Genomic DNA, 24,319 nt, shown 5'->3' on the forward strand with positions numbered 1-24,319 from the left:
CGGACAAGTCATTTTGATGGTAGAAATGCGTTACAGTACACCTCCTTCAACTATTCTTTAGATCATTTCGTTTTGTCCGGGTTCGAGAACAGTTATAGCAAAAATAGGAGGCTAACTTTGTAAGTCGCGCCATTTCCACCCCCGGACCGGACAAGTCATTTTGATGGTGGAAATGCGTTACAGTACACCTCTTTCAACTATTCCTTAGGTCATTTCGTCTTGTTCGGGTCCCAGGACAGTTATAGCAAGAATAGGGGGCTAACTTTGTAAGTCGCGCCATTTCCACCCCCGGACCGGACAAGTAAATTTGTGGGTGAAATTTGGTTGTAGTACAATCATAGATGATCATAGAATTGTTAGATATTTATTTTTATTAATTTAGTTTTGGGGGCTAACTTTGGGGGCTAACTACACTCAAGTAGTTTACTTATCCTCCAGAAACCTGTTTCTGTCTCAAAATGTTGTCAAAGATACCTAACACTATTACATTTATGTAAGTATTTGTTGTTTGTTTTTATTAAACTATTTCGACTTCAACAAAAACACAAAAATGAAAAAAAATGTAAATAAAAAATACATAACTCTTGTCTTTAAAACAACTAAATAGATTTCCGTGTGGAGCTCTAAAAATATAAATATATTATGGAACTTTAATATTATACAAGTAAACCAAGCCTAAAACTAAACATTTTTAAAATAATATATTTCAATTTTCTGTTAATTCATACAATATTAAAATAATAAATAATACCTATATCCTACTTATATATGTATTATTTTTTTTTTAGAAATAGTCTTATTTCAGGTCTCAAAATTAATTTCAACAAATTAAAAATGTGCTAAAATAATTTTGTGCATGGAAATAAATCGGTAATATCAAAGATACTACAAAGAATAAAAATAAATAATATTTATTTAATAAATAAAAAACTTACAACCAACATAAATAACAAAAGTAGGTTCATCGTTAGTTAGAACTGAACGTGATCAGTGAAAGCACTTTCACATTAGACGTATTATCCTTGTTAACATCTTTACAAGGTAATTATCTAGACTTTCCCTGCTGCCTGGGCAATCACTCGAACTGCTGCTAAACTTTCTTTAGCAGTAGGGTTAATATAACTTGCTGGAAGCACAAAACCATACCTGAAAAATGTTTGCATTTAAATAAGTAGGTACAAAGAAAATCAAAGAACAGGAGAAAGTATAAATTATTGGAAGCAAATGATTCAATATTAAAATATTCCAACCGAGATTCAAACTTATATATGAGAAATGTGATGTTGGTTCTAACAAATATAATGTCCTCATTTTTGTTACAAAATTGGAAAAATAAGTATTATTTATATTATGAAATTGTCAAATTATTTTAGGCAATTACTTCGTAAATCTAAAAAACTTAAAAATATAAATGTAACACATTTTTTTTTTCAATCATGCCAATGTCATTACCATTAATCAGCTGTAAAATTAATAATAGTATTTTCACAAAACGGGTTTTATAAAATCAGAAAATGTTTTAAATCATTAATAGCTGATCTATTTATAGCCTAATGTATAACATCTTTATATTATGATTATGACAATTGACTATTTTCATAATGATGTAGGTACCTAGACATTTTGAAGTGTATCATTCTTCTCTGTAAAGAAACTGAAGAACTACATCTAATTAGGTAGTCAAAGAAGTTTTAGTGACATATCTGACATGCGAGACGTAATTATCACGCTAGTATTTTTTCTATTCCAAGGTCTTACCTTCCATTGTCTCTCAATTCGATCGTGTATGCATATTTAATGCCAGCAGACCCCTTGGCCCAGTCGTCCGACCCGCCCGCTGCTGGGTACAAAGTATTAGCAGCTGGGCCGACCCTATATGACGACCCCGTGGTAGACCTGATGGCGGCAGCTGCTTGTCTGCCTACTGTCTCGAGGTCTTTGTGGTCTGGTGGTACCACCCTGTTGTAACCCCAAGGGTACAGGATGTACTGCCCGTATGAGTGGAAGGAAATGTAGGCTCCCCATTTTGCAGGAGTTCCTGTAAAAATACAAATAATTAAAATGTACCTCTTTAACATTTACGTAGCTAGAGGAGGCAGGACACGGCCATGGCTGCCCTAGATTAAAAACAGTCTTTCAGAGAATATTGGGTTAGTATTTCGAAATAGGATAATTTTTATAATATTGTTCAAAAGATTTTGCCGGTGTGCAATTCTACACTGAGGGAAATATCTTTTATTTATATTTTTTTAGTAGAAATTGATTACTTCTTAATAAATATCTGTTTAAAATAGGCCTCTTATTTAGTAGCCATAATGCTTTTTTGCTCTAACAAAAGTATTTATCGCGGCTGATAGGTTCTCATTCTAGGATGGCGAGTTTTATGACCAGATCAACAAATATCTTTTTTTACTTCGAATAAGTGAGTTTTCAGACACCAATAAGTGACTGAAATAATTATGTGCACTTATTAACTCTCCCTTCATATTTAAGTAAGTTAGGTGCAAGAATAAAAGAAGATTAATTATTGGACTATATACGATATTTTTTCTTGTGCGCATAATGCACATTGTTAGATCACTCCTCACGTTTAGTTAGATCATTAGGCATTGTTGTTTCCCTACTTACCTGTAATAAATCGCTGAATTGCAGCTGTTTCTGGCTCTGAAAAAGCTCCCGACCCTCCATAGGTTTCAGCACAAGGATTCTTGGAGGAGCCTTGCCCACCCCACCGGTACCTGCAAAATTATTTATTACTTTTTCCAAATCCTTTGTCTTTAAAATTTTTCGGACTGATATTCGCGAAATATTCGTGAAAATAAAATTTTATATCAAGGCGCTCAATTAATTCTTTGCACGAATTACATTGGGATAACAACATTACGAATACTACAGGGTGTTAAAAAAGAGTGTTTAAATATTTAAGGAGGTAATAGTATGAACCAAAATAAGCAGAAAAGTCTCAATAAACATGGGTTCGCAAAGTAACGGTTGCGGAGATATGGAATGTTTTATGTTTTTAGCCCCTTTTTTTATTTTGCAAAAACATTGGGTATTTTCTTATAATAGTTGGTTGATGTTTAGTGAAATAAACAGTACGTATTTGACAGTTGTTCTCAGTGCACAAGTTTTCTTTCGCTATGGCTGGTTACCTCTAACGCAGAATTAACAGACATGCATTTCATGTATGGTCGTGCTAATGGGAACGCCACCGAAGCGCGACATCTTTATGTTGACGCTTATCCAAATCGCCAGATTCCTTCACAACGCATGTTTGGAAGAATTCACCAAAGATTGCGTGATACCGGTTCCTTGAGCAAACAGTGCCATTTATCCGGAAGACCAAGGTCAGTATCCACTCCTAGAGCAGAAGAAGAAATTCTAGCACTGGTAGAGCAGAATCCAGGTACGAGTGTGCGGAGAATATCAGCCGAGGTAGGAATTAGTGGTCCTCTTGTTTGGAGAATCCTTCACGAGCAACTGCTGTATCTATACCAAGTGCAACGAGTACAGGCCTTAAATCCAATAAATGATCATCAAGCACGTTTGGTTTTTTGCCGCTGGTTTCTACGTCATGATGCTGAAGACCCTCGTTTTCTTGCAAACATTCTTTTTTCTGATGAGGCCGGGTTCACAAGAAATGGAGTGTTTAATTTTCACAATACGCATATTTGGGCCGACGAAAATCCTCATGATCTAATAGAATCTGGACATCAGGCACGTTTTTCATTAAACATTTGGATGGGTATTGTAGGTGACAGGTTTCTAGGTCCTGTTGTTTTACCAAACCGATTAACAGGCGCTGCTTACCTCAACTTTCTGCAGAACACACTGTATGAGTTTTTGGAAGACATTCCTTTGAATCAGAGGCAACAAATGTGGTTCCAGCATGATAGTGCTCCAGCTCATTTTTCCATGGCCGTTAGAGAGCATTTACACCAAACTTTTCCACATAGATGGGTAGGAAGGGCCGGTCCTGTTTTATGGCCTCCAAGATCGCCTGATCTGAACCCTCTAGATTTCTTTGTTTGGGGATATTTGAAGACATTAGTGTATGGTACTCCTGTAAATAGCCTGGAAGAGCTGCAGCTACGGATTAATCAAAAGTGTCAAGAAATCCAAACCAAGGAGGGTGTTTTCGAAAGAGTTCGAATATCGTTGAGACGAAGATGTCGTGCCTGCTTGGAAATGGACGGAGGGCACTTTGAACATCTTCTGTAACTTTGTTGTTTGTTTGTGAAAAAACTTTGTCGGTTTATTCCTAATAAAATAAAATGATTGAAAAACGAATAGTGGTCCATATCTCCGCAACCGTTACTTTGCGGACCCATGTTTATTAAGACTTTTCTGCTTATTTTGGTTCATACTATTACCTCCTGAAATACTTTATACTCTTTTTTTAACACCCTGTATAACCTCATGGTTAGATATGTGCTATAACTTACATATAAATGATTTATTTGAAAAACTAGGTATAATATTTAGATGCATTTTATTTTCTGAACCACAAGTGAATATGGAATTATGAATATGAATATTTGTACTCTGAATAAGACAGCTCGCAGCTGACATATAATGGCCTGTTCTATAAATAAGATCCAATCAAATTAATAAATTATTTTTAATTATCAGTAAAAAAATGAATATGTAGTTTCTTTACTTGCATGTCGTTGTTGTTACAATATTAACCTTTTACGAATATGTTGATTTTCACATCATGTGAAAACAATGTACGCATCTGGAATGTACGATTCACTCTCGGACATTACAACAAAATTTTTTTCACGTCTCGTTGTCTTACCCGAAATTCCTGTTGAGATCAGTTCCGGAACACGTTCCTGCTCTAGCCCTGTTTTTCCTCCATAACCTGTCGATGGTGTGACTGTATTCGTAACCATCGGGATTCAGGACCGGAGCCACGTACCAGTCGATGTTCTGGATATATTTCGGCTCATTTTCGAAATTTAACACGATGTTGTTGATTATATAAGTCACTGTTGCAGGACTTATCCATTCCCTTGCATGTATGCCTCCGTCGATCCAGACTGCCTTGTTGCCTTTGTTGCCGTTCGAAATTTTCAACAGCTGAAAAACCGCAGAATTTATAAAATTCGATAACTACTGGACATATTTCTGATATTACTGAGATATTACTTAATATACTATTGGATATTCGAATTCGGTTAAATCACCAATGCCAAATCATGAAAATAGTATTTTTTCTACTGATAAATAATGCCTTATCTATTTTTTGAGCAAGCCATGGAGGTCTCGGTTGTTTTGGGAGATGCAGAAGAAGATAATATGCCGAGTTTATCCTAACCTCTTCATTTTATTCGTTTATCAAAGAAAAAATGGAAAATTTTGGTTGTCATTTTATTTTTCTAATCAAATACCAATTTAAAATTTCTTGAAAAATTCGAATACTTGCTATGCTGATGGACGTCATATTGGATATTCCTAATTTTAAATTCACTTAATTTTTGTATTTTTTTAATACCTATGTTTGTCATATCTTACGGTTACTTTTTGTTGTTTTTTTTTTAAGCAGAGCATCCAACTATTATTCCAAATGAAGTTTTGACAGTAGTTAAATTTTTATTCATAACGTCAAACGTAGAGAACGAAATTTACAATTTTCATGTTTTTAAAACAAAGTATTCTTCAGATTAATTAATCAAGTCGGAGAATATCTCGCTCTGCTTACAACTTTGGTGTTTATCTAACTTTGTATCTTCAATATTTACCATGTTAGTAATACTGCTTGCTTAATTTTAATTGCACTGTATATGACATTATTTATGTCCCTACAGATATTTAGAAACAAATAAGTATGTACCTACGTTAGTAAAATTTAAAAAAATTGCAATTTTAAACTAATTTCTATTAAATACACGATATACAGGATGTGTTAATATTAAACAATGACGTATTTCTTAGAAGAAAAGCAGGTTAATTTCATGAAATGTGACATTAAAAAACGAGTAAAATGATTAATTAAAATTAGAGAAAGTATTAATTTCACCAGCAAAGCGACATATATACCTAATTAATTTATCGACGTAGATATTAAATAGATGTTCACATATGTTTTGTGGCTAATTTATTTTTTTGTGTGTAAAACCAATCTATAAAAATATCTTACTTAAACTCATCTTAAGTAGAAGTAGATACATACATTTTAGATTGAAAGTTTGAACAATTTTATGTGATTTCACTAATAAATTATTTTTCAATTCAAAGCTATAAAATCAATATACAGTTTTGAAGTATAAGATGTTTCTATCCATTAAATATATTTTGCAATTTCTTTGATAGCTGTGTGCAATGATTGTGGCGTATAGACCGATGAGTTTCTGCGTAAAAGATTTTAACAAAAATAATTGTCTATTCAAGTTTATTTAAAAGAGCTAGTTCGTTATTTATTTAAAATTTCTTCATATTTCATCTAATTTTGCAAATTGAATCTCTAGGATGCCAAAAGTAACCTTCTCCCTGAAATTAGGGATTAAAATGATACTTTTAATCTAGGAAGTGCAAACATTATATTGAAATATTAGAATATGTTTAATTGTTACCTTTATTGGCCGTCTCTGAACCGAGTGTCCTATAGTTTCCACTGAGCATAGTTTGGGATAAGTTTCGGCTAAATAGTCCAAATATTCATGTATGTCCTCAAGTCTGTGATAGGACTGCCAAGTAAGACGATGACCTACCAAATGCAATTGAAAGTTTAAAAGGCAATATAAAACATCAATCAAACATATGTTTTAGACATGTTTGTGTGTCGACGAGATATAACCTGTAAGGCATATATCATAGGTATATTTAAATGTCATTGCTTCTTTATGTGTACAGGTATAAAGCATTGCTTTGGCAAAGGTAATGATTAACTTTTTTCTTTATTCTGAATGTTTTGTCAGCTTGTAATCTGTCATACCCTGGTGAAAACTTATATAATTGGTACAGTGAAGAGATATTGTTTGTAACTTGCTTAGATTTTATAAAATGCTGTAATCAAACACTTTTATGTTATAGCTTCTGGTTTTCAAAACTCTCACCTCAAGAAACAATATTTATTTTTAAAATTAATCTCCAAAGATGTGTGACGTAGATTAATAAAATTTGGAGTAGTGACTTAACTAAATAAAGGTGAAAATTCACTAAATTTGCATACGATATATGAACGACTTGCTAAGGTGCTGGGATCATTTCGACGCCTCTGAATATTTTATATCTTCATTAAATACATTTGATTCTTAATTATATTTCAAAGGAAAATTATCTTTTCCCCTGTATTCGAAAAATGAGTAATTTTCGAATAATTTTTTTTTATTCTAAAATAATTTTAGTTGAATCAGAAGGCAACTCTAAAATTGTTTGTTTCACAAAAACAATTTATAGGAATTTTTTATTGCAAATACAATTTTAAATACATTGTGATTCTTAAGAAATTTTTAATTTTCTAAGGAGGCAAATATTTATTGAATTTTCTAGATTTAAATTGTATTTATAATAAAATATTCCTAAAAATGTTTTTTTATGAAACGAACAGGTTTAGAATTATTCGCTTTTCGAGTAAGTGCGAGAGACGTTTTTTCTTTGAAATACAGTGGCGTCGAAATTCTTACGTATCTTCTATACTGGGTGATAGAATTAAATTCAAATTAGAGAATTACATGCACATTTAGCGAATTGTTGCTTTTAGTTAGTTACTTAAATCGTCACCCTGAGTTTTAATAATGTATGTAAAACATGTTTTGGGATATTTACTTATTTGTGATGTTTTCCAAAACCTTAAAAACCCTGTAACTTGGAAATGAAAACGGCGGAAATTTGGGCTCGATATCTGATTTTAAAAATATTTGTAGAAATCGTACGCCACTGTCATTATCTTGTGACGTACTTGACATAGGACATGTTGTTACAGAAAACTTATTTTTAAGTAACCCCTCTGTCTCTATTACTAAATAAAAGGACAGTGGTATGAGGTTTTAGTTGAAGTTCCTATTAATAGACAGCGTAATTAAGACGTAATCCAACATATTACAGCCGTCTGTCTAATTCGTTTTATTTCTGTATTTTTTTAAATTGTCAGTTAAATAATGATTCATACAAAAATGAAAAGGCTGGTCATATTTTTGTCTCATTATTTAATTTTAGTGCTAAAAAAAATTGTCACAAAAATTTATGTTAATTTTATATTTTCATCAGTCTTATTTCTATATAATACAACTACAAAAGGAATTCCTTTAAGATGTACACAATTGACATCCTACAATGATATTTTAACATAACATGTGTGCCTTCTATACAGTGTGTTGGATTAAACACAAACAAACGACGTTCGACATGCCATGCATTTTACATACTCTGTTTGGTTACGGACCCCAATTAGATGTGGTCCTCAGCTTTAGCCTATTGCCTAAATAATTAAAACCTCGCCAAGGTTTTAAATAATAGAATGGTAATTTGCGCACTGAAATATTAACCTGCTGATAATTTAATAAGCACTATAGACGTGAGCAATAAAAAATTTCTGATCCGAAACAGCTGAGAGCAGCAAAATCTTGCTCTGCAAGGGACTATGTTGTAGTTCGAAAACTTTTTATTGTCCACGACTCTATGCGGTGAAAAGTATTACCTGTGCGATCCTCATTTTCGTGTTCTTCTGGAGGATTCTCTTCGTCTATGGCCCTCTGCAAATCATCTATCAGGACTTCGTATTGGATATTTTGCCGTCTCAGGACTGTGTCGACTTTTCCGAGAGATTTAGGTTTCACGAGGATGTCGATAGAATTTGTGTTCCCCCCCCACATCGATATGTCTGACATAAACAAAAATTTTGGAAATTATAAATGCGATAAAAACTCAGTCCAGTATAAAAAAATTTTACCGTTCTCATCCCGTAATTTAGTTAGAACCACTATTTTTTCTGTAGTGTCGATGTACGCTTTCCACAACTGGCTCCCGTTGTATAAAATTCTCGCCTGTGGCATGTCTTCAATGGTTGTATTCTGATTGAATTCTTCCTGAATGTCTGTTGATTTCAATATTGCTGGCGATTCTTCTACAATAGCTTCTTCGATGGTGTAAGGGGCCTCATTTTCTTCTATTATGATGGTCTCTGAAAATTAAATGGATACGTTTTTTCTATATAAATGTATTTGCAATGGGCTTTATATGGGAAATAAAATAAAAGTCAGACCATACATTTATTTGTTGCATTATTAAGATACAGAGCTTTCATAAATGTTTACAAGCCGCGTGACCACTAATTTTGTTTGGAATAGTAATTTTATTTCTTTCACGTTGGTTATTTTTCGGTAAAATTGAAAATTATTAAATCAATAAGATCAAGATTACTTTAAAACACAACATTCCATTCCATTTTACAGGCTGTGATTAGTGAAATTTTTCACGAGATGCTGTTCAACCAATTAGTGATCGCATTATCTCGAGCGTAGACGTAACGGTTTGTCATTGTTCATTGTAAACGAATAATTAATGCGACGCCAAGATTTAGGGATTTTTCATTAGCAGTAGCAGCCCTCCAATATTGGTTGCCTAAGCTCGACGGTTACGTGGCTTGTAAACATTTATGAAGGTTTTGTATGTTCTTTGTATTGCCCCAAACGTAAGTCATTTACTAATTATTGTGGCACAAAGCGAAATGGCCAAATAAAGAAAAAAAATGAAAAGAATATTTTGGGTATTTGTTTTTGAACTTTGAAATTTACTTGAAAATTTCAGTAAGATTTGATTAATAAAAGTTGAATCTTGAGAAAAATTACGATATTATACTCGTACGATATTGCTAAAGTACAGTATCAGTTTTTAATTTTTATTCGTATTTTTCTGAAACAAAAATATTGAAATTTTAAAATTTGTTATTTTGTTATACATTATGTTAAAGTAAATATGAGTATATGTATTATTTATTGTTTGTTTTAAATCAGATATATATTTTATGGTTTGTTACCATATAATATGGGGTGTGGTGGTATTCCATTTACATGGAACTTCCATAGATTCTTGGGGTCAAAATATGATGATTTAACTTAGCTTTATCTCATGTTACTTCGTTTGTTTAGCGTTTAGCCATTAGAGACCACCAAAATTGGCGAAAAAAGTTTAGAGACTTTCATAGGTATATCTTTAAAAAACGTTTTGTCCAATTTAAATGAACTTGTGTATAGATGTCATTTTTTGACCAAGTAATGGATATAATTGCATCTAGAGAAATGAAAAAAATTTTTCCACCACAAAACAAACAAGCTCATATTTTTTTGAAGGTGATTTGTACAACTTCAGTTTGGTTTATCAGAATCGTAGGGGTCTTTCCAAATTTTTAAGAAAAAACATTCGATTACAAGTTTCTGTAGGTACTACGCAAAGCATTATTTCTATTTCATTATAACAAATAAATCAATCAATCAATTAATGACATTTAAATCCGTTTTGTATAAAAAATGATTCGCTGATGACTATTAAAACAAGCAGGAAAACCATTAAGGATACAAAAAATGTACTAAAGCAAAAAAATAACTTGAAAAAAGAATTACATTTATGATAAAATACGAATTAAAGTTGTAAGGTCACCTGGAAAAAAAATTTGCATTTTGAGTTTTAAATGTTTGAATCTGCAAGAATCTGTGATAGTTCCATTAATACTACACGGAATATTGAGATGCTTTGTATAAACTAAAATGAAAATGAAAATGCTTAACACTAATAAATTAATTAATTAATTAAATGAAGGTATAGTATTATTATTATCTCTACTTCTTGATAACTTCTTTATTTTCAACCTTATTAAAGATTTCTCTTTAATATGTACTTCAAAATTTGAACAATTTTAAGCAGAAATGGTACTCTTCAACTCTGCATCAGTAAATGTTATGTGAAATTTATTATAGATTTTGTAAAATTTCAATAAACGCAGTCATAAAGCAAATGTACATAGATAATGGACATGATCAAACCGTAAAATAATTGAGTCTGAGTTTAATTATCTGTAACTGCTACATCTAATAAATGAAATTAATTGCATGAGAAAAATTAAGGTTTTCCCAATAATTTGAGGTGATAACGGATTTCAATAATACTCGATACATGGCCTTTCATCACTGCTGGGCAGAACGGGATAACGAGATGAATGTAAATTAATTTCTCACAAATCAGTTAACAAATTATTATACTATTAATGTCATCTAGCCATCAAAATTATATTTCTCAAATTTTCAATTACTGAAAAACTACTATTGTCGTAACCCAGGAACAGGCGTCCTTTTTGGGATGCTTGGTCAACGCGATATCCCTCGCTTATGATTGTCGGAGCGCTAGATTAAATCTGCTTTAAAATAAATGTACTTTTTTTGTATTTTGTTTAATTTAAAAAAAATTGTTTTATGTTTACGTTTACGGTTTGTGTTACTTTTTTCTTCGTGTTTTTTGTGACTGCAAAAACACAAAATAAACGTAGAAAAAAAAAGAAAAAAAAAAGAAATAACTAAGAAACAAATCATTTTGAATCAAGTAGGTACCTCGAAGGGAACAGAAAACTTCTATGTCCACGTCGTTGTTGCATGTTACGCTAAAAGTAGTTTAGGTATCAGCCTACATTTATACAGGTAAAAATATTCCAAATTATTCGAAATTTGCAAAATAAAAAAAAATTTCTAGCGACGAATTTCGAGTATAAAACCTGGTATTTTTTAATACAAACTCGTTGCAGAATCGTATAACTACATAGGTTCTCAGTGGGAGAAATCGAAAAAAAAAAAAATTTCTTCTATTACACGCCATCTATCATGAATCGAAAAAAATGTTTTAGATAAAAACTACGTACTTTTAGCCGTAGAATTCGAATTTGCGATATAAAATGGGAGTTCGTATTTAAGATTTCAAAGTCTTTCCTCCCCCCTTACAAGGGGAAGGGGAGAGGGACTAATTTTAGCATTAATGTATTTCTCCTGCGAAATGATTAAATTTTGATTGTTGACATTTTCTTATTCTTATTTCTTATTTCTCGAGATATTTGAAAATTCTAGGTTAAAAAAAAACGCCCATTATAATTATAATGACAGCATTAAAGTTGACACCAAGTAGGAAAATATTTTATACGATTTTAGAAAATATTTCTGAATAGTAAATAAACGTAACAAATATGTCAATTTTTTACTCTGCAAAAAAGTGACTATTTGAATTGCCTAAAATTAAAAATAATAGGTACCATTTTTAAAGGAATATGGGTATTTGTTGGCCAAATTCTAATTTTCATTTATTTTGACTAGCTACAATTAAATTTTCATATCGAAATAATGTCAATACAAGAAAAATATCTGTTTGTATTTGGTTTTCAGTTTTAATTAATGGTAGTTTTATTGTAAACTTACAATACTTACTTATAATTTTTATGATACTATAACTACTATTATTAATGGAGTAAATATCCCGATAAAATAAACTCCGCTAATATTGATATTAATAATTCATCGAAAGAAATATTTGCTGATTTTGTATAGTATTATTAATTAAAGCTACTATAATTTAGAAAAGGTTTCACATATTTCTTTAATTTTAGCTTATTAAAATAATGTCACTTTCTCTTAAATCAATTTATTTTGTAAAATTTCATTTAAAAATGTTCTCTATTTGGTGCAAATTTTATGAATCATAAGGCATTGACAAAAATTTAATGTTTGAAAAATATAAACTGATATACAGGGTGTAAATAAATATGTAAGTGCGAAAAAATCATCTCCTGTGAAAATACAACAGCTTAAAGAGATGCCAAAAAAGCAGTTTTTAATTTTTTTCTGAAATACCAAAAAAGTGACATGAAATTAACTAGACATTTTCTGCTATCGAGAAGGCACTCAGTAACTATTATAAATTATTAAAAAGTAATAGAAATTGTATTAAATGTGCCGCCTACTACATAAATTACAGTTCGATAAACTTTCTACCCTATGCCAATCATGCCATATTTTTTGCTCAGAAATCGTTAATTTTATGAAAAATTTACAAGAGACATTTTACGTTTAACATCAATCAGGCTATCTGAAATGAATTTTTTAAATGGTAAGGTAGTAAGTAATAAGAAAATAGTTACGTACGAAACAAATATTAGGGGTTGCTTTTTCTACAAATTAAAAACTACTTTTTGTCGCCCTCTTTAAACTGTTGTATCTTCATAAGGGATGTTTAAATGAGATTTTTTTATATGAAAGACCAACCTTATTTTTCCACAGGAAATCACCCCCTGAATTTTTTCTCACTTATTTATTTACACCCTGTATATCTTATTTCTTCGCAAACTGGAAAATGTTTAAAACTACCTGGAAATATCAAGGATTTTTTTATCAAAATTTAATATTCACCGTGTTCTAAGCAATAGCCTTTTTAAGACGCAGCTATCGGTTTTGGGACTTACCCTCTATTGGCACGGAAGCGCGGCCCGTCACCCGGGCCACCACGAAGAAGAGGCACAGCACAAACGTCACGGAGCTCTTCATTTCGTTTGCGCGGAGGTGGCCTCCAGGCCCCCTTTTTATACGGAAGTTGACCTGACCCCGATCGCGGAACGGTATCGGTCAAGTTCTGCGACCATAAATGATTTCCTACCACAGTCGCCGGAGTATTTTGTTTTGCTCTCGATGTACACGCCTGGTGACAGACCGACGGTGATTTAGAATCTTCGTCGTGTCTTTTGTTTTGCGGTGGCACGTTTCAGAGGTCTCGGTTCTGAGGAAGATGTGGACTAATAAAAAAAAGCATAAAATCGGTTTCCTTCGAATATCTTAGAAACTACTCGGAATTTTCTAAATTTAAAAACGAATCCGTGATCGGCATAAAATTCTGCACAGTTTTGCTAATTTAATCATTTATGTATCTCTTAAAATAAAAAAGATACTTGCATCGGACAACTAAAAAGTTGTAACCCTGTATGCAGATAGTTCATAAATACACACACAATACAAAGTTAAAATTATAAATTCCTTAAATATACAGGGTGTTACGAAATTCGCGGACACGGACTGTGGGATCATATTAAGCTAGATAAGGTTATAAAAAAGTTGTCTTTATGATTTTTCAATCAGACCAGTATTTTTTGAGATATAGCAGTATCAAAATCCAAAAATAATAAAAATATTTATATTTATAAATTTCAATTTTCAATCATAAGATAAACAATTACGACAAACGAGTTACAACAATTGTTCAAAATTTCCACCGTCTGCTGTTAAACATGCTTCAGCACGTTGTGCTACTGCTCGAATGGAGTTATTTGCTGTATTGATTGAAATAGGCGGTTCTGCAATTCATTCAAATTTGCCACTGGTGTTCTGTACACCAACGTCTTTAGGAAGCCCCAAAAGAAAAAATCACATGGCGCTAGGTCTGGAGAACGAGGTGGCCAAGCAAATGGACCGCCCCTGCCAAGCCAACGTCCAGGAAAATTATTATTTAGGTAATCACAACGTGTTTAGCAGCAGACGGTAGAAATTTTGAATAATTCGTTTGTCATAATTGTTTATCAAATGATTAAAAATTCAAAATTTTTATTATTTTTGGATATTTAAAACTGCCGTATCTCAAAAAATATCGGTCTGATTGAAAAATGATAGAGCTTATGTTCTAGCTTAACATGATCCCACAGTCCGTGTCCCCGAATTTCGTAACACCCTGTATTCGTACACGACACAGTATTCACAACACCCACCATACACCTTAATTTTTTTTTTTTTTGAACAATAAAAATATCTAAAAATAAGGTTGAATCGTACTATATTACTCGTATATTAAACAGTTCATAGTTAAACAGGATTTTACATTACGAACTAAATGTCAAAGAACTTAATTTAGTATTCAGTTGTTCACAGTTGAATAGCGTTATTACAACCAAATTGTGCTCTCCAATTTTTACATTCAAAGAATTAGTTTTTTGACCGTTGTAAAATCTTATATACCTACTGAGTTTTCTGTATATTACAGTGTTGTTTGTTAAAGGTGTACTAGTTATTTAAAATATCTAGCACTTATTGCATTTATATTCCATGTCATTATCAGATTTGACTGAAATAATAACAGATTTAACGTCAGCGTAGGTACACAGAAAGAAACATTTCATGTATTAGTGTCAAATTCATTGGTATAAAATAAACAGTATCGGGTCCAAAACAGAACCTTGAGCAACTCCTATTTCAACTGCTTTACTCTTCGAGTTAAAAATTTTATTTAAACCACTATCTTTCAAAAAAAAGGAAATTCTATCTACAGGGTGGGTCACCAATAACGTCTCGGTGGCTAGGGACCAAACGGCAAATGTTATAGAAACCTGTTTAGGTGGGTACGTGTAGGTTGAATACGGCTACATTTTAAAAATATTTTGAAGGTTGTCCAGGAAAAGCGTACCATATCAAAGTAATATATTTTTAAATGGAACACCCTGTATTTTACTGCATTTTTGAAAGCACCGTAAAAAATAGGTGAACTTTATTAAAGGTTCTGCATATCTAGGACTTATTGTTTGTGAGATATTTCAATTTTAGTGAAAATGCATGCTTAGAGTAGAAATTTAATACTAGCAATAAAAAAATAATTTTAAGGAAGCAGCTTTGGAGAGTGTATTTTAGATCCTTGATGTTATAAATTATTATATTTGTCGCCACTTTGTATTGTACAGGGTGTTCAAAAAACTGCTGAATACTTCTCCCAACTTTAACCAGCAATAACTTGGTTATTTTAAATGGGACTCTCAGTATATTTTTACTTTGGAAGTTAGGAAATTTAAAACTCTTTCAAACTGTGTATAGGTATGCAGAACCTTTAATAAAGTTGATTCATGGTACTTTCAAAAATGCAGTTAAATACAGGGTGTTCCATTTAAAAATACATAACTCTGCTATGGTACGCTTTTCCTGAACACCCTGTATATTTCAAAATGTTTTTAAAATGTAGCCGTATTCAACCTACACGTACCCACCTAAACAGGTTTGTATAACATTTGCCTTTTGGTCCCTAACAACCGAGGCGTTACTGGTGTATAGGTACGCCTCTTATATCATATGCATATAATTTTATCAATAAAATTTATTATGTTCCACACAATCGAAGGCTCTCGTAATGTCACAAAAAATGCCTGCTGGACATTCCTCTTTTTCAATGAATTCAGGTAAATTTTCAAAAAATGCAAGTATAACCGTATTTCTCGACTTACCAAAGCAAACACCATGCTGACTAGTTGTAATAATATAATTTCTATCTAAAAAGGGCATAAGACGATTCAAATAAGTATATTCAAAAATAAGAGAAAAACTAGAACTATGATAGCAGGTCTATAATTGCCTACTATGATACCTTTTTATATATATATATACAGGGTTGTCGCGATGTAATGGGCCAAAATTCATGGGTAGATTCCCCAAGTAAAAAAAATATTGCGATTTAGCCGAACTTACCTTAGTCCAAAAGTTGATAGTTAAAGAGATACAGGGTGTTAAATGTAAAATATTATTTCAGTTTTTTTTAATTTATTCCTTAACAAATGCAAATATCCTCACAAAATTTTGGGGATTGGAGTTCGTTGAGTAGAGGAATTGAAATCTGTTCACATTTTGGTTAAAGTTCATAGAGGGCGCTAGCTGCAGTAGATTGAATGTGTTAAAAATGACATAACTTTTTTGTGCTTTAAGGTATCTCATCTTTGGTTACAAATTCTTATTTTCCAACTATTTTTACACAAAAAAGGTAGACTTTATGAAAGTAGCTGTCTCGCACCGTTTCCGAGATATTTGGCTTTGAAACTTCCAATGCTAATAGTTGAAATAATTAAAATAATTTAGAAATGTCAAAAACAAGGGTTTATTTAGAATTAAAAATTGTAATGAACAGTAAAATAGTAAACATTAGTAAAAAAATATGCCTTTTTGACAATAATTGCTTAAAATATCCACCTCTAACTTCAATACATTTATCAACACGTTTATTAAAAGATTGTCTTATTTTAAAGTATAAATCCTTAATGCGAAATGACTTTGCAGCATTTAAAACCTGCTACTAAAGTTCTTCTCAAGTGTTTATAGTTTCTCCATAAACAACTGATTTCATGTAACTCCAAAAACGAAAACCTCGGCATTCTATCTCACATTTATGTACGAGTATACAATTTAATTTGTAAGCTAAGATGTGATTTTAATTAGATACGAATAATACTTAATAGAAATTAGCATACAAATGACAGTAATAAGACAAGTGGAAGACGTCAATTATTTGATTTGCGTCCAAATCCTACTTAAGAAACTTTACCACTAAATTAATAATACCTGTAGGTACTTAATTGTAATTTAATGCAACAGCATTGGAAGCTTCAAAGCCAAATATCTCGAAAACGGTGCGAGATAGCTACGTTAATAAAGTATACCTTTTTTGTGTGAAAAAAGTTGGAAAATAAGAATTTATAACCAAAGATGAAAATTGTTAAAATGGAAGCCATTTGTTCTGGTTTATCAATAATTTGATTATCGTTTGGATTTACGCGATTTTTTTCTTTTCCCGGATAATTGTTGTAAGATAAAGATTCATTGATGGAGTAATAGTGATGAGTTCATAAAAAAATAGTCTTAACTTCACTTTTACCTTAGTCTTCGTCTCAATCCTAATATATTTTTTTTGTTTTTAAAAATTTTGTCTTATCCTAAACCTAAAAATTGTTTCATCCAATGACAGACTTTTGCGTATGAGTACTTGTCGTGGTATTAGTCTGTCCTAAGTAATCAAAGAATTTTCCAGGTCAGATCTTAAGACCTCCTGAACACTATGACTAAGTTAGGATTTTTATAAACATGTATATTGAAATCTGTAGGTCTAACCTCTTAGGACAAAGACTACGGCTAAGTTAGAACTGCGAACTTTTTATAAACTACCTTTATTTTTGAAACAAAACATGTGAATCTATGTTAGGTAGTTAAGTAGTGTATGACACAATTTTGGCTATCTCGCTTATTATTAAACACAGGTGTATATTTTACCTACAAATAAGTATTCAAGTCACACTGAATTGTGTAATCGTGAAGTAGATTAGAATTTCAATAACATAAAATAGTAGACCATGTTAAATGGTAAAATGATTTTTTACAGGATAATTAAAAAAATTGTATGCAACATACAAATCAGATGACACAATGATAATTTGAATACCTTTAAATAAGTGGACTAAGGCCCAGTACTTTAAGTCTCGGTTAAGCCTTGGTTAAGTAATCACATGATTAGACTGATTATATAATTCATTAGAAATTTAGCCAATAGCAATTACAAATTTTACGTAGTTACTATGTAATGATAAGCGATTATACTCTTGACGACGTGGTATAACCGTTTTGGTGTTTCGCCTCCTCCAACAATGTGAACTATGTCATGGTAACGATAGTTTTAACATTTGTCAATAAACGTCAAAAAAAAATAGTAACCAATAAAGTTAGTTAATTCATTATGTAATCGTATCGAATACCACTCGAGCAAACGAAAATATTCGATTATACTAACCTCCTCACTCGACGTATATCCTTAAAACACCACTCCAGCTACGCTGTCGTCGTATTTCGAAGAATACGTCTCGTGACTCGGAAGTATAATCGAATATCACTCTTGTGATATTATAACTGAATATATACGTATATTGATTTATTTTATAATAGTATATTCACAGTCTAATCGCTTAATTAGTTAATCAAGTCTTAACCAAGACTCAAAGTACCGGGCCTAAGACTCATCTGAGAACGTTAATTGTGTGAAAATATATAGGGCGATTTGTTTGAAACGAAAAGCAAAAACAAAAATCGACGTCGCAACGCTCTGTGTGTTTTTCGAAAGCACAATCTTAAGACCACTCTGCTCCGCATCTATTATTTATATTAGAGAATAATCGCGTCACATTGTTGTCATCAAGAAATCGTCGGTAGGTTTTCCCTAACCAATAGCATATGCATTAGTCTTTAAAATTATGTTAACAGCTTTGGAAAGTCATTAAAAATGTAAAACCTCTTTTATTTCATTCATTTCATCTTTTGGCTGAGCGAACTGTTCCAATTTTTTGCACGTAATAAAATCATTTTGACTGTTATTTTTACGGTACTGTAAAAATAACACATATAGACTCTTCGTGAGTCAAATATATACTATAGATACATAGAACTAGATCAAGATCTGTTGAAAATAAAATTCATTGTATATGCAAATCGTTTCTAGTGGCGTCATATTTTATTCCGTCAGCGAACACAACAGATGAATGTTTTCATCAATCATTGGCGTACACTAACAATTTTGGTTAGAGGTATCCTTACAATAGTTTGAAAAACGCTGTTCCCAACATACAGGGTGTTTCTAAAATAGGGTTCCAAACTTCTGCTGCGTTTATAACTCATTAAAATAAACCAAACAGTTCCTATTAACATGTGCCCTAAAACGCACCCTTAGCTGGTTATTTAATGGTATTAGGAAGTTATATGCCCTTAAATGGGATCAAACAAAACTGTTTTTTTCCTGTTATTGACAAAACGGTCGAAAATAAATAGAAAAAAATGTATGGGTCTTACATAACTTTTTACGTTAAATAACATGGGCTACTCCGTTTTTCGACATGCAAATCATATGCGTCTCATTTAGGTTGGTGAAGGGGGTTTTCGTCCCGTAATTTTTTTTATTTCCGTTTTTTTTACAATTTTCTCTACAGATTTATAAAATCTTAACAATTTTACGTAAAAAATATTATCTTTGTCCAAATCGATATTTCCAATGGTTTTCGAGTAAATTGAGTTTGAAAATTACTCTGCTCTTTAAGTCTGTTTACCATGACAAATAAAAGACTGACGTTGTCACAACGCTTAACAATTTAAGTTATTGATAAACTGTCAATTGAGCTTTGCAGTGTTTAATTAGTAAAAGTGGTGAGTGGAAAATTTAAGTATACAACATTATTGCAACTCATAAAATGGAGTCATATTCACCCCCTTCACCAACCTAAATGGGACGCATATGATTTGCATGTCGAAAAACGGAGTAGCCCACGTTATTTAACGTAAAAAGTTATGTAAGACCCATACAGTTTTTTCTATTTATTTGCACACATAAAAATAATTGTTTAATTCGATGCAGTAAAATTTAAACTAAACAAATAATATCTTCCCATATCCGCAATGCAAACATGTATTTGAACAAAGAATATTATTTCTTTAAAATATTTATTTCAATTAAATAATAAACGCTTCACATGAAAAATATTTATGTATTGAAATAATGTAGTACATATTGTTGACTCAAATTTTTCATTGGTTTAGAGAAAACATTTGTAATTTTATTTTAAAAATACTATAAAATTAATATAACATTACCATTTGTTCTAACAAAACAAAATATATGTTTGAAACGAAATTATTGTTTTTTAAATATAAATAAATGGTTTTATTTGATATGAGACTAACTTTCCTGAATTAAAGAAAATAGTTCTTTGGAATAAAAATTTGGAACTTTTTTAGGAAAGATAGGGTAAGGTTAAAATAAATGTATGAGTATGTTTGGATGGAATGTATTTTTTCTTAAATAAACGTATACACAAAACATTACAAATATAAGAAATAATTTTAAGAATTAATGTTTATGTATAAAATAACATTCACAAAAATATAAATAATTTTTCCGAGACAGTGTGAAATACGGTAGGTTTAACTGTTCCTAAAGTTTTAATGTCTACCGTTACAAAATTTTCAGAAATCTTCACAGAATAAGCACTATGATGCAAATCATAATTTAAGGTAATTAATAAATAGAAATGAAAACAAATTATTGTATTGTTGTCTTCATTAATAATGATGTTTTCTATTATACCGAAAGAAGGATTAGGATACCTAATAAAACACAAGACTTGATTTTGTAAAAAATACCATTAATTTTTAACCATGGCACGCAAAAACTTGAAGATGAAATTTCTGAATTAGATGGAAGGTCTCCTTTTATTAAATTTTGAATTGGTCCATGTTTAAACGTGTCTATTAGTCCTTTTGTGATACAATCCTATACGATAATTTAAGCTGCGTCCGCATACAAAGTGAAAAATGTACATTTTTTCTACATGTAATAAGGGTAGCTAAATATTTTAAATCTTTATGTTTTACTTCGTATCTAATGGAGCTAACATGTATTACAGGTCCAATTTTCTTTATTATATTTGGGTAGTGAAGCAAAAAATTAAATTTAGGCTTTAAATTTTCTTTAAATAGTTTTAAACACATTAGGTGATGGTCTTCAATAAGACATTTTAAAAAATCTATGGATTCATCATTAAAGATAGACAAAAATAACATTTCGGTTATTTCTAATAAAATTAAGTATAGTATCCATGTTTTATCATTTTCTGGAACTAAATCTCTAATAATTAAATGAAAATTTATAACTTGCATGAAGATGATATTAATATAACCGTTTCTAATTTGTTCATGCATACTTAATGTTTGGAGGAATGTTTTTATTTTTACGTATAAGAGTTATACTTAATTCGAGCATTTAGTAATGTAGCTTAATGTAAAATAGTTATTAGTTAATAAATTGTTAATAATTTTCGCCATTTCATAACGATGGATTCCTTCGAAAAGGTTAGGCATTAAATCCCAACTAATATTTTTATATATGTGAAAGTCATCCAGTTCAATGAAAATGCAATTTTCCTTAACACCATAATCAGAAGCAGTTAAATGTTCTAAGTAGTCTTGTTCTTGTCTAAGACTATATTACAAACTCCTACGATGTCCTACACAGTACAGTACACCACAGACTATACATACACCATACACACTCACACTACACTGCAAGTTATAAAACACATACGAGACGAGTAACTGCATGTGGTAGAAGTTAAAAGTCTAAATGCCTTTGGCTGTCGCTGAAAGTTAATCCACGCTTTTCGCCGTAGTTTTAAAAAAATGATAGTTTTGAATTAAAACAATTTACTAAAATCAACTATACCACATCTTTAAATGCAGTTTATCTGAAAATTTAACGATATGATAGTTTTATGACAATAAATTCTATTATTCCTTTGATAAAATAAGTGTTTTAATTTGGACTTATGATTTATTTGTTTTAAATAAGTTCATTTAAATTAAAATAACCAAAATGTAGATGCAACCTTAAAACATGATTGTTTTAAAGAAATTGATTTGTTTTACATTATAATTTACTATGTTTTAATACATTATATTATATGTTTAAATTTAGGATGTATCTTTGATTCTAATACATTTTCTAAACATAAAATAGAATTGTTCCAAATACATGAGTAATACTGAAATAAAGATATATGATCAAATTAAATAAATATTTCTTCATAAGAAACAATTGCTTTTAAAGAAATTTGTAGTTTATTATTAAAGATACCTTTTTATGTGTGTGCGACCGTTTTGTCAATAACAGAAAAAAAAACAGTTTTGTTTGAGCCCTTTTAAGGGCATATAACTTCCTAAGGGTGCGTTTTAGGGCACATGTTAATAGGCTTAGTTTAATGAGTTATAAACGCAGCAGAATTTTGGAACCCTATTTTAGAAACACCCTGTATATCGATCATCATGTCAGAATGTCATTTTTTAGATAATTTTAGGCCCAAATTATCAAGGTTATAAAGACATTTCACAGATGTGGTATAGTCTTTCCGATATCAATTCAAGAACCAAGAGGTTGACAGTATATACCAGGTTCGGTCGCTGACGCAGCAACTTGGCATTAAAATATTTGAAAAACTTGTTCCCATATTTATCCATACCCATATACAGGACTGGTCGTACTAAACGTGGAAGTGGTAGAAATGTATACGCCCAGTTGAAGAATGCGAGCGCGGGCAAACGAAATTCAAACACAGTTGCATTGGGCCACTGGACAATAAATCTCAGCTGTTGACAAGTGGTTGACAAATTGTCCAGCAGTGCAGTGCAGCAATGCGGAATTTGGTGTGAATCATGTAATTTTAATTTATTATAGGCATCGTCTAATTTACTCAAACATCTCTGTATTTTTGGTAAGACTGCTAGTTATGCCGAAATCCACCACCACACCAGCAGCCACTCGCAGGCATTGCCGGGGCTATCGCCTTCGGCGACTCTACAAAGACGTTGTCAAAGTTGTTAGACATATCACTCTCATCATCTACTACAAATACTTGGATTTGGGCAGGTTGTTCTACTTAGAGATTTGGTTTACGTTCTTTGTTCTGCCTGATAACACTAAGTACACCGTCGCGGTAGCACTGGTTTAGTAGAAAGACTTTCAATTAAATAAGTACACTTACGGTTGTGAACGCACGGTAGTCAGATACTCTGGTTATAAAACTGCAAGACACCAGAGTCAACGTTCGATCCCGCTTCATGGTGGCTCCGCCAATTCTCGGGGCTGCTTATTGAATGGATTCTAACATCTGGCCGCAGCAGATTTTAGCAATACATGGCTGTTGTTATTGTTATTCTAGATTTATGTAAGACAACTCAGTTTCGTATCCCAGTTCGATTTCGTGGCTTTCTTGGCATTTTCATGGAAAAATTCATAACTGGGGTGAAATTTTGGACATCCTATTCTACTAACAACATTAAGCTCTCCAAACGTCATCTGTTGCGGTTTGGGGTGTTTGGAACGGTTTGCAGCTCTGGTTCTACAGTTGTATTTAAAACAGAGGTGATAATTTCGATTCAAAACATAGGTGAAAATTTAAATTTTAGCTTAGCGTGTTGTTCTTACAAGGATGGCCGATTAGATGCCTTCGATCAACATCAATTTCTTTTGGCTAGGTTTTCCATGCGTAGACGTTCAGAAGTTCAGATTCGAGTGAAATCCAAAATATTCTCGGGACTTGGAATACGACAATAATCTCCCTGGATTTATAAATATACTAACAGGTGATTGATGTTAGGAATCAATGCTACTAACAACACGTATCGATTCAAAGTTTTTAAACTGAATGCGATTCTGTTATAATTTTTTTAAAACCCGCCCGTGTTGGCGAACTTGACCTCTGCGACTCGCTAAAATGAAATCTCGCATTCATCTAGAGCAGTGTTTCCCAACCGTCGATCTTCGGAGCGGTATTGATTCGTTGGAAAGTATTACCGGTCTGCAGAGAACAATATTTTTTTCAAAATTTTACAGAAATTATTTTTTAATTCATGTTATCCTGGAGCTAACGTAAGGATGCATGGCTTTTGGCTTTCAAATATCACTATACTCCGCGGTCGAAATTATAGAGAGTGACTCATCGCTAGCTTTTGGACTAGTAAGGGGG

At 31.7% G+C, this 24,319-nt stretch overlaps 2 protein-coding genes across 2 annotated transcripts in view; one reads left to right on the top strand and one right to left on the bottom strand.

The window, feature by feature from the left end:
- Positions 1 to 24,319, top strand: part of LOC108909272 (centrosomal protein of 162 kDa) — a 50,915-nt gene that overhangs the window by 2,657 nt on the left and 23,939 nt on the right. The window lies entirely within an intron of this gene.
- LOC108909273 (carboxypeptidase B-like) lies at positions 896 to 13,523 on the bottom strand. The gene is made up of 8 exons (XM_018713566.1): positions 13,439 to 13,523; positions 8,897 to 9,127; positions 8,645 to 8,827; positions 6,579 to 6,712; positions 4,802 to 5,085; positions 2,629 to 2,738; positions 1,759 to 2,038; positions 896 to 1,146 (listed from the first exon to the last, which is right to left on the bottom strand). The coding sequence occupies exons 1-8, from the start codon at positions 13,518 to 13,520 to the stop codon at positions 1,050 to 1,052; spliced, it is 1,401 nt and encodes a 466-aa protein (XP_018569082.1). The 5' UTR covers positions 13,521 to 13,523; the 3' UTR covers positions 896 to 1,049.

Source organism: Anoplophora glabripennis, unplaced genomic scaffold (assembly GCF_000390285.2).
Source record: "Anoplophora glabripennis isolate ALB-LARVAE unplaced genomic scaffold, Agla_2.0 scaffold306, whole genome shotgun sequence".
Classification (NCBI taxonomy): domain Eukaryota; kingdom Metazoa; phylum Arthropoda; class Insecta; order Coleoptera; family Cerambycidae; genus Anoplophora; species Anoplophora glabripennis.